The 11,879-nt window shown below is 46.7% G+C and overlaps 1 protein-coding gene across 1 annotated transcript; it reads right to left on the bottom strand.

The window, feature by feature from the left end:
• Positions 1-4,108: 4,108 nt before the first annotated feature.
• On the bottom strand, positions 4,109-10,621 carry LOC134286912 (uncharacterized). The gene is made up of 4 exons (XM_062848608.1): positions 7,886-10,621; positions 5,308-7,842; positions 4,992-5,088; positions 4,109-4,536 (listed from the first exon to the last, which is right to left on the bottom strand). The coding sequence occupies exons 1-4, from the start codon at positions 10,619-10,621 to the stop codon at positions 4,109-4,111; spliced, it is 5,796 nt and encodes a 1,931-aa protein (XP_062704592.1).
• Between the last annotated feature and the right edge of the window lie 1,258 nt (positions 10,622-11,879).

The raw sequence follows: 11,879 nt of genomic DNA, 5'->3' as shown, positions 1-11,879 counted from the left end.
CCGGATTGGCGACCCATAGCCTTAACCACTATTGGCTAACTGGAGGCCCCCTAACGCAAAGTGCTGCGGACAATTTTTGGTGCGAAAAACAAATGAAGTATGACACAGACGCATGAACCACGAGTCATACCAAGTGTACAAAGATGCAAAAATTGTGAATCGTTTAAAATACGGCAGACTTCAGTGGACTGGACACGTAGTGCGAATGTCGGAGAAAACAATGTTCAGCTGGGAACCAGGTAGAAGTCGACGATTCCGGTGAACTACGGTGAACCGCAAATCACAGGAATATGTCTGAGAACTCTTTCATGGATTCCTCTAGAAACTCTCATTTAAGAACTTCCTCAGAGATTCTTCTAGAAGCTCCCTCAATGATTCCTCCGGCAATTCTCTCAGGGATTCCTTTTGGGATTCCTCCGGAAATTAATCCTCTGAATTCCTTCTTCTGAGATTCCTCTAAGAATTCCTTATGGAAAATTTTTAGAGTGTTTTACCTGGGACTCCGTGCTGCCGTCGGACGCATAAATGTTTCATGCTACATTTCAATATTTTTGAGGTTTTTATGTCAAGCGCATTATTTTGATAAGTAGTTATTTTTGAAACATTTTGCCAACATATGAATTGATATATATTTCGATTATTGAATTGCGTTGAAGTCAATCAAATGCGTCAATATCCAAAGTTTTTTTTGAAACTTCAAATTCGTATTTCTCGTGTTTTTCTATTGTAACTTTAATGCGTCCGAGGGCAGTGCAAGACTTATCTAAGAATTTCTTCTGGGATTATCCTTTTCACATAGCTTTCTCATGGATTTTTTCGGAATTTTCTCCAGAGTTCTGTTTCTAGGATGTTGTTTCTCTTTTATTTTTACTTAGATGTTAGTTTCTCCGGGATTTTTTTTCTGAGGATTGATTCCTTCGCAAATTTCTCCGACTAATATACAAAAAAAGCGTTCCAGATACATCCTCCGGAGCATATATATGATACATTAAGAGAATTTTCCAATTATTCCACTATCAAAAACATTTTCAAAATATCTCAAGAACTTTCACCTACACTTAGTAGGAATTTGTACAATTGTTGCTCCAGGAGACTTTCGAAGTGTTCCTTCTGGTAATTGCTCAAGAATTTATCATGAAGTCTCTTGATAATTTATACTCAAAAAATCTCTTGAACTTTTTTAAGAATTCTTTCAAAATATTTCTTCAGTGTTATTTTCAAAGGTTTGTTCAGTCATATCAGGAATTTACCTGTAGGGTTCTTCGAGCAATTTCCTTTCGAGATTTACCCAGCAGATTCTTTAAGAATTTTCTCTGGAATTCTAAAGAAAATTTAATCAGGGTTTTCTCCAGACTGCCTTCAAGCATTCGTCAAAGATTCCTGCAGTCATTTGCCCAGGATACGCATTTGGAAATTTCAGGAATTTTCCCCCGAAAATTCTTTCAAAAATATCCCCAGGAGTTTCTCTAGAAATTTCCAAGAAATTGTTCCAGGAATTCCCCCAGAAACGTTCTCAAAAATTTCCTCCGTAACTCCTCTTGTTTTTTTCTAAAAATTTTCTTTGGTTTTCCATTGGCAATTTCAAAAGGAATTCTTGCTGATTCTTCCCCGGCAATACTTTGAGGATGTTTTTCAGAAATTCCTTCAGGATATTTCCTAGAAATACCTTCAAGGGATTTGTTTCATAAATGTTTGCAGAAGCTCCTCTAAAAATTGTCTCAGGATATTTGTCGAACGTTTTCCAGAAATTCCTTCAATATTTCCCCAAAGATTCCTCCAGAAATTTCCCAAGTATTTCCAATCCCTCAGGAATTAACCCAGAAATTTTTTTCTGGAAATGTCCTAATAAAATTTTCTAGAAATTTCCCCAGGAATCTCTTCAAAATATTTCAAAGGATTTCCATTACGGGTTTTCCCATATTTTTTACGGAAATTTATGCAGGAGTTCCTCTGATAATTTCCCGTGGAATTCTTCCAGAAATTAACCCAAAAATTTACTCCTCCACGAATTTCTTCAGCTATTCTTTCGAAAATTTCCTCGGGAATTTCCCCAGAAATGCAAGAATTTCAAAAGAATTTCTTTCCGGGATTCCACAAGACTTCTCTCGGGAAGTTTTTCAGAAATTCCTCCAAGAAATCTTCAATGAATTTCTATACGAATATTTCTGGAAACTCTTTCACGAGTTCTTCCAAATGATTGACTGATTGATTGATTTTTCTTTACAGTGACTTTCAGCTCTTGGCTGGTTTGTCTCTTAAACATTTCTTCCAAGATTTTTCCAGGAATTTTTCAGAAATTTCATGAGAAAATAGGTAATGAATTACCCCGAAACTACGTACAAGAATGTAAAGGGAGATTCTTTCAGAAATTTCCTGATTTTTTTTTTTGAAAATGTGCCTGGTAATTCCCCAGGATTTTTTTTTCAGAAAATTCCCCAACAATTCCTCCAGACATTTTCTCTAGACTTCCCCAAGAATTTCCCCAGAAGCTTCTTCAGAAATTTGTAGGAGTTTCTCCAGGATTTTCATTGGAAATTTCAAAAGGAATTCTTTCAGAAATATTACCAGAAAAAAAATGTTCTAAGAGTTTCTTCAGGAATTTTACTGGAGATTATCTTCTCCTTCATAAATTTCCCCAGGACTTTTTTCAAGAACTCCTTCAGAAATTCTTTCCAAAATTTGCTCAGGAACCCCTCCAGGAGTTTACCCTTGAAGACAATTTAAGAATTAACCATCAACCGCCCCCCCCTCCTCTCACAATTTCTGCCAAAAATTTCCTCATATTTTTCCAACAATTATTTAAGAAATCTGCCAAGGAAAGGAAACTCTCCAAGAATTTTCTATTTCCCCAGAAATTCCTTCAAAAATTCCACAGAGATTCATTCGGGAGTTTACATTAAAAATGTCTGTCGGGCCAGGCATTGAAATGTGAAAATAATTCATTTTTTTAACGTTTTGCTAAAACTCAACAAATTTTACTGAAAATTCACCATAAAATTTTGCTGAACTCTCCAGCTTGTCTAAATTAAGCAACATTTTGCTGAAAGCGTTGGGTGTGATAGTTCTTATTGGGAACTGGTGCTTTCTCATAATCTGTAGGAAACTCAAAACAAGTGTTTAAATTTCTAAACTTTGATTAACCCTCTAATAACCAAATTTTTGATTTTGATCTAAATATCATTTTTCGTCATCTTAAATCGATTTAAACATGTTTTGGAAGATGATTTTTTTTTAATTCTTGATTTCATGAATTTCGGTTTTTGATTTTTCTGATTTTGATTTTTGGACATCCCCACACTTTTATATTTTTCCTGGAAGCCTATTTGGGTTACGGATTTTTTGAGACAAAAATTTTTTGAGATTTAATCATTATTGTTAAAATATTTTTTTTTAGGATTTTTTTTCATGCAAACTTTTATTTTCCGTGTAATTTTAGGGAAAATAATTTTAGAGTGTATTCGACTTCCTTAAACTATTAAACTAGGATAGAATGATTTGGAAAAAAAATAAAATTTGCTAATTGTAGCGATTCAATACAAAATAAACAATGACTTCTGTTAACGCACATAGAGCGACGACGTTCAAATTCAATCCCGGTATCACTAATTAGATTCGCGCGGTGATATTCTGAATACGGAACACTGTTTACTTCGCGGTTAATGACCTTTATTCCGATAAATGAAAACACACTTGTTTTTAATAACAAAGTAGCGGAGATGTGTATTTCGTCCCGAACGCGGCGGAGGTTTATTTACTACTAACTGCTGTTTCTCTAATCAACTGCCTCTGCTAGGTAGAGGCAGCTAGATCGCAATACACGATCGGGAGGCGATCGGTATAAAAAGCCTATTCAATATAGCGTATAGGGGCAAATAGTGTGCGTTCGGTGGACGTGAGTAACCACACGCTAGGGTGGCTCTCACAACATAAATTGATTATTCTAGTTTAAGTCTGGCGCAATCATACGCCGGCCGCCTTGAAAGCAGCGGATTTCAACTACTAATTTGATAACCTAATTCATGATGATAACCTAACATGGGAATTCAGTTGGTACTTGGAGATCTACTTCACACTATTCCTAATCATCACTCTCTTCTTCTTTCGGTGCTTATGTTCCGCGGGGATGGTCCACGGACATCGATGGGATGGTTTCTGGGTGGTCGACTGTCGGCGACGACGAAGGGCTTTCTCCGGCTCGCTCTCGTTGCCAGTCTTCTTCGGCTACCGTGCGCGAAACACGGTTCGGGGTGGTGACGAACTTCTGGTCTTCGGATGCTTCATGGTACATGTTCGACGGAATCGGCTGCTTGCTCTTCGGGAAATACTGTGATTTGGTTTCTGACGATGAACTGTACGGCGGTATGCCGGTGGTGGATTCTTCGGTGGGCTTGACGATGCGGATGGTGGTCCGAGCGAGATAAACATCGATCGCTAGAGGATTCTTCGGGGTGTCTTGGGGCGTCCTTCGGTTGTCCTGTGGTAGTCCGGCGGTTGTCCTGCGGTCGTTCTCGACGACGAGGGAGGGGGTCAACGTTGCTGCAAATGAGAGGGTGCTTTTTCACTTGGATTTATGTACAATACAACAACTTGCCTGGAGCGGAGGCCTCCGTGGCCTCCGCGGCCGCTACCAGCGGCGGTGGGGATGTTCAATCGGATGAAAACGTGGTGCGATACAGACCGAATACAGGTGTCAAGGCTGAACCAAACGGTCGCGGCGAGCTCTTGCCGCATCTCGGGCTGATCCGGCAACTATGACGACGGTCGATGAGTTGGCCAAATTCTAACTGACGCTACAGCATGCTAAACCAGCGGTGGTGGTCAGGTTGTACCTCGACGGGATGGAAGTGATTAGGTTCGCAAAGTGACAGATCCGATGGACTCGGAACAAACGGGTTGCTCGAACTAGAGCTTCGATTTGACTGACAGGACATCACAGGACTTCATAACTGGACTGGACGCTCACGACTACCTTCACCAACAGACGATTATACCTCGAATCGGTGGACTTATGGACAGGGTCTTGGGCGGAAGATCGGTTGGCTCCAAACAATACGTTGTCCCGGAGACCCGGGACGGGTAGAACGACGGCTATGGGGTATAAACATTCCTTAAGTTTTTTGAAATATTGATAAAATACATAACTTACTGGGATGCGGAGGCCGCAAGGACCTCCGCGGGTGCCGAAGCACCACCGGTGGAGGCGAATTATGCCTCATCGCTGGTAGATGTTGCGTTATCCCTGATTGGAAGAACGCAAATCTTCGAAATCGCTCGTCGGAAAACCCCATTTGCTGTGCGCACGTCTACCACGCGGATGTTATCGTCGGAGCCTCTGAATACTTCGGTAACGCGGCCGAGGTTCCACTTCAACGGCGGAAGCCGCTCGTCCATCAGCAGAACCATGGTTCCAACGGCGATGTTATCCCGCTGGCGGGTCCACTTGGTCCGGTTATGCAAATCGGAGAGGTAAAGCGTGCTCCACTTCTTCCAGAGCAGCTGGCCGTAGTCCTGCGCCCTTTGCCAGACGGAGAGACGGTTAGCTGAAACATTCTCCAGATCGGGTTCAGCAATCGCCGTCAGTGGACGTTGAACCAGAAAATGTCCTGGCGTAAGCGCCTCGAAGTCTCCAGGATCATTGCTGAGTGGTGTGAGGGGCCTGGAGTTTAGAACCGCTTCGATCTGGGTGAGCACCGTCTGCATCTCGTCATACAGGAGAGTCCGAGTTCCGATGATCTTTTTGAAGCAGTTTTTGAAGCTTTTTACGGCTGCTTCCCACAGACCACCGAAATTAGGCGATCTGGCCGGGATGAACTTAAACTCGATTCTCTCATCCGTGGCGTTGCTAGCTACAGCGTTTTGGAATTGCTGCTGCTCGAACAGGTTTAACAGCTGCCGAAGTTCCCGCCTGGCTCCAACAAAGTTCTTGGCATTGTCGCACATGATTACGGCTGGACGTCCTCGACGGGCCGTGAAACGCCGCAGGGCCGCTAGGAACGCGGCCGTGGTGAGGTCGGCGACTAACTCCACGTGAACGGCTTTGGTGACGAGGCAGACAAATATCGCTACGAAGCACTTGACGGGAGAACTGCGACGCTGTGGGTAGGTGACCAGAAACGGGCCGCAATAATCTACACCGACCTTGAGGAACGGTGGTGCCGGGTTGACCCTTTCAGGTGGCAGCTCTGCCATCAGCTGTTCCTGGCATCTAGGTTTGATTCGGAAGCAGGTAATACACTCATGCAGGACCTTTCGCACGAGGTTCCGAATGCTCGGGATCCAGAATCGTTCTCTGGCGCTTGCCATGACAACTTGTTGTCCGGAATGAAGCATCTTCACATGGTAATGACGAACTACCAATGTGGCGAGGGGATGACGGTGATCGATGATCATTGGGTGCTTCCGATTTTCAGAAACCGATGCGTTCCGGAGCCGGCCGCCAACGCGGAGTATCCCATCTCGTAGTTTGGGATTCAAAGACGATATTCTGGACGACTGCTTCACCTGATCCTCCCGGGACAGACTTGCAATCTCCTCCGGGAAACATTCTTCTTGCGACAGACGAACCAGCTGCAACAAAGCTTCTTCGTATTCCTGCGTGCTGACTGAACCGAGTTTCCGGGCATTTCGGTTAGCTCTCTGGGCGTTGTGACGGAAGCGACGCATCACCGCTACCAGTCGGACTAGAGCGAACAGCGACGAGCGGAGCGAAAAGATCTCGTTCGGAGTTGCTGCTTGCAGCGGTAGGGCTACGGACTTTCGTTCTTCAAGGGAAGCAGGATCGAGCTGTTCAACGTCGACTTCGGAGTTCTCCGGCCAGAAATTTCGACCTTGACTCAGCCAAACTGGACCGTTGAACCAGAGGGAGTGATATTCCAACTGCGTGGCCGAAATACCTCGCGAGAGTACGTCTGCTGGATTCTCGATGCCTGCGACGTGATTCCAGACTCCACCCTTCGTCAGGTGTTGGATTTCGGACACCCTGTTCGCGACGAAGGTCTGCCATCTGGATGGTGTGGACGCAATCCAATGCTTCACAATGTTCGAATCTGTCCAGAAGAACGACGGAATTGTCAGTCCAGTGGCTTGGCTGACCTTTTCGTAAAGATGGCTTAGCAGAAGAGCAGATGAAAGTTCCAGTCGGGGCGTCGACTGCTTGCGCTTCTTCTTCTTCAAATCCTCCAATGGCGCGACTCGTGACTTGGACATCATCAGCTGAACGCGCACAGAGCCATCCTCGTAGCTACATCGGAGGTACAGACACGCGCCGTATGCGCTGTCGGAAGCGTCGCAAAATCCATGCCATTCGATCGTAGTGCACTCCTTGGTGTAACCGACCCATCGTGGAATACGGATGGACTCGAGAGCACTCAAGTTCCTGCGGTACTCCAACCAAATAGTTTGCAGGTTTTCCGGGAGCGGATCGTCCCAGTTCACAAGCAACTTCCACAAAGTTTGGATGAAGATCTTGGCTTCGACGACCACCGGTCCTATTAGTCCCAAGGGATCGAAAAGCTTGGATGCATCGGAAATCACGATTCGCTTCGTAACCACCGGTGTCGTATTCCACTTTGGCACCGTGAAGTAGAAATCGTCGGATGAAGGGCACCAAACAAGGCTCAGCGTCTTCACGGTAGCGATCGACGACGGGGAATCCATCTCGAATACAACTCGATCATCCCGTAGATGCGGTTGCAGCTCGCTCAACACTTCTCCGCAGTTCGAATTCCACTTTCTCAACATCATACCGGCAGAATCGGTCAGGTTGACCATCTCCTCCACTAATGCCTTGCCTTCTGCAGGGCTATCGACGCCAGTGATCATGTCATCGCCGAACAACTTTCGCTGCGGTTGGGTGGGTGGATTGACCTTCTTCTGCTAGCTGTACTAGGCAACGTGTAGCCAAAAATGGAGCGGATGCGGTTCCGTACGTAACGGTCGTTAACTGGAACACCAGGATAGGTTCCTCTGGCGTGGCTCTCCACAAAATCAGCTGTAGTTTCTGATCTCGTGGCTGCATTTTGATCATCCTGTACATTTTCGCTACGTCAGCTACTATGCCGATTCGGTGCAGGCGGAAACGAGCGTGTATTGAGATCAGGTCGTCCTGAACAACGGGGCCTACCATCAACCCATCGTTGAGGGAATCGCCGGACGTGGTCTTGCACGAAGCATCGAACACAACGCGAAGTTTTGTTGTTGTGCTGTCCGGTTTCAATACAGCGTGGTGCGGCAGAAAGTAGCACACTGATCCAGACAGTTCCTCCTCATTCACTCTCTCCATGTGGCCCATCGACGCATATTCCTCCATGAACTCGCAATACAACCTCTTCAGTTCTGGGTTCGTAGCGAACCGGCGCTCCAAGCTCATGAAACGACGCTCAGCGCTACTTCTGGAATTTCCCAGGTGATCGATAATATGCTCCTTCCTAGGCAGCGATACGACGAAGCGTCCGGCTTCATCGCGGATAGTCGTTTGCCTAAAAATCTCCTCGCATGTGGACTCTTCCACGGAATAGGTGCTCGTTAGGTGACAACTTTCGAGCTCCCAGAAACGAGTGAGCTGTTCTTGGAGTTCTGACGTGGAACAAAGCGTAGTGGTCGTTGCAGGTGCGGAGATTGTGCTGTTGCAGATGCGACCGGAGACGATCCATCCAAAGACGGTGTTCTGGAACGTCGGTCCGTCCTCGTTGAGCCTGAACCGCCCATCCTGCAGCAGATCGAGATAATATTCGGCGCCGATGATCATGTCGATCTCTGATGTTCGGTAGAACTCCGGGTCAGCTAAAACGATGTCGGCCGGCAGCTTCCACTGGCTAGTTTCGAACCCTTCGTACGGGAGTGGAATAGTCAGCTTTGCCAAGACGTTGAAGCGTATAATTTCCTCGAAGTCCGAGATGCTGGCAAAACGAGGGCTGACTGTAGCACGAACAGCTTTCTGCGAAACGCTTCCCGAACCGCCAATTCCCTTCACCGCCAAATAATCAGGGAACTCGTCCAGGTCCATGCGGCGACAAAATTCAGAGGTGACGAAGCAATACTGAGAACACGAGTCTAGCAGTGCTCTGGCCAGCATTGATCGCCCGTTGGCATCGCAGATACGCACAAGTGCGGTTGATAACAGAACTTGTCGTGTGGAGGGGTTTGTTTGTGTTGGGAGTGCTACAGTGTGTTGCGGTGTGTCTGAATGGTCTGTGGCGATCTGTGGGTTGGTGCTATGCGATTGTGTCTGTACGATTGACAAGGAAGTGCTGGGTTCGTTGTGGTTTGTGGTTGGTGCTTTTTGGTGTGTTGGTTTTCCCGGTTGTGTTTGCTGTGTCTGAGATGGTTGTTCACTTGGGGGTCGTTTTGTCGTCTGTGTAACGGAGGATTGCGGGTTGACACTGTTGCTATCAGCGTGAAGCAGGGTGTGGTGTCTCCTCCCACATTGACGGCATGATCCTTTGCTGCAATTCCACGCCAAGTGACCCGACGATAGGCAGTTCATGCACAGGCCATTCTTCCGAACGGCATCGTAGCGCTCCGAGATCTTCCACTTCTGGAACTTCTTGCACATGAACGCCGGATGGAACGCTTCCGAGCAGAAACAGCACCGGCCGAAGGATGTGGACGAATGGCTGACGCTTACCTTGGGCTTCTTCACTTCGGCGGAGGGAGGTTTGCTCACTCCAACTGATTGAAGAACTGCACAATGGTTCTTCAAAAAGTTCATCAGGTTTCGGTAGGTGGGCACGTTCTTGGAGTTGTGCGACGACTCCCAGAACCGCAGGGTAACACCGTCCAACTTGGAACAAACCATGTGGACTAGAATAGTGCTCCAGCCATTGGTGTCCTGTCCCAGCTTCTGCAGCATCTGCAGATTCTTTTCGAAGTCGCTGATGAGCTGGCTCAGCGCTTCGTAGCTCTCCTTCCGCATCGGTTCAATGCCAAAGATGGCGTCGAGATATGCCTTCACGATGAGCTTCTCGTTGTGGTAGCGCTCCTCCAATGCAGTCCAGGCAACTGCATAATTTGCCGCAGAAAGTTCAACGGTGCTGACTTCCTGAAGGGCCTCGCCCGTCAACGATGAACGAAGGTACGTGAACTTGTCCATGTCGGTGAGCTCCCGATTCTGGTGGATCAAGCTACGGAATGCATCGCGATACGACACCCAGTCTCGAAGTTTACCGCCGAAAGTTGGTAGCTTGATCTCGGGCAGTTTCACTCTCGAGAGGGTACTTCCGGCAGCCGTGCCTGACGCCCCAGGACGATCAACCTGCTTCTTCGGACGCCGCTCCATCAACGCTGCCTTGGCCTTGCAAAAACGGTTCTGCACATCACTGGTTATGGCTTCACCTTCCTCGTCTCTCTTCTTCGATGCACTCTCCAGCCTCGCCTTTCGAGCCTTCTCTGACTCCTCTGGATCAGGAACTTCGTCATCGGCAACTTCATCCATTAGCACTTCAATCTTATCACGCACATCGAAGAACTCATTCACAACACTTTCCAACAGCTGCAAACGAACTTCAACTTCTTTTCGATCACGCTCTTCTTCAAAGTCACTGACGAAACTCTCCACTAACTCTAAACTGTTCAGAAGGCGCTTCTCCTTCTTGAGCAAACTTCTCAAGTCTTCCGGCTTCATTGTCACTACCTTGAGTCACTTGTTAGTCCACCAAAGTCACTGTTCAAAGCTATAGCACAGGAAGTTCGTTTGCACTGATCGAAAAATCACTTCACCTTCACCGCAAGAAGATCACTGTTTGAGCCACTGTGCATTGGTGACAACGCATCGACTCGACGTTCCACGCGCCGCGAGACGAACTGACCAACCCAATGATTGACAACAGCGGAGGGGAATTCAACCAACGAAAAATCGAGCCAACCAGGTACCAGCGGAAACCAAGACCAGCAACACAACGAACGAACCACAGGGACCAGAACCATATGAGTCAAAAGACACACTATCGCATGCAAAATGGTCTTTTATTATCAATCCCACAGTCTGATGGCTATCGTCATGCATCGAAGCCACAGACCAACACACGCAATTACTTCCCTGTGTCCGGAATCGCCCAATCCACGTCTGTCCACTGGTCGTCTCGTCGTTCGATCACTCCAAAATTTCTCCCAGCTCGGTCTCGTCCAACAGCAGCAGCAGCAGCAGCATCAACAGCAACGGCGCGGCGGCGGTGCACCAGTTCACCACAATCCATTTTATGCGATGGCGAATTATCACTAGGCACTTCTTCGACGGCGGCGGTGCGCCAGTGCTCTACAATTCACTATCGCGATGGCGGGATATCACTCCGCACTTTGTCCGCGATCCACAATGGCACTATTCTTCGGCACCAGTGTCCATCATCCGCGACGCACTATCGAACCACGCGCAACTGTCCGATACCGCGATTGATCCGGCTCGAAGGACCAATTTATGTTAACGCACATAGAGCGACGACGGTTCAATTTTTCAATCCCGGTATAAGTCACTAAGGGCGCGCGGTGATATTTCCACTGTCGAAACACTGTTTACTTCGCGGTCAATGAACTTTATTCCGATCAAAACACACTTGCTTTGGCAACAAAGTAACGTAGATGTTTATTCGCAAGAACCGATCGCGGCGGAGGTTTATTTGTAACTAACTGCTGTTTCTCTAATCAACTGCCTCTACCTAATCAACTGCCTCTACCTAGCAGAGGCAGTTGATTAGAGAAACAGCAGTTAGTTACAAATAAACCTCCGCCGCGATCGGTTCTTGCGAATAAACATCTACGTTACTTTGTTGCCAAAGCAAGTGTGTTTTGATCGGAATAAAGTTCATTGACCGCGAAATATCACCGCGCGCCCTTAGTGACTTATACCGGGATTGAAAAATTGAACCGTCGTCGCTCTATGTGCGTTA

The sequence above is a fragment of the Aedes albopictus genome, chromosome 2 (assembly GCF_035046485.1).
Source record: "Aedes albopictus strain Foshan chromosome 2, AalbF5, whole genome shotgun sequence".
NCBI lineage: Eukaryota > Metazoa > Arthropoda > Insecta > Diptera > Culicidae > Aedes > Aedes albopictus.
The sequence above is the reverse complement of the archived record's forward strand: the minus strand, read 5'-3'. Positions and strand labels throughout refer to the sequence as shown.

What these genes read in the sequence shown, in the direction of transcription:
- LOC134286912 (XM_062848608.1), bottom strand. Translation starts at nt 10,621, where the DNA reads ATGAAGCCGGAAGACTTGAGAAGTTTGCTCAAGAAGGAGAAGCGCCTT. An exon ending in TTTTGGCTACACGTTGCCTA is followed by an intron (nt 7,843 to 7,885) that starts GTACAGCTAGCA and finishes ACCCAACCGCAG; the next exon opens with CGAAAGTTGTTCGGCGATGA. An exon ending in CCGACGATAACATCCGCGTG is followed by an intron (nt 5,089 to 5,307) that starts GTAGACGTGCGC and finishes TATACCCCATAG; the next exon opens with CCGTCGTTCTACCCGTCCCG.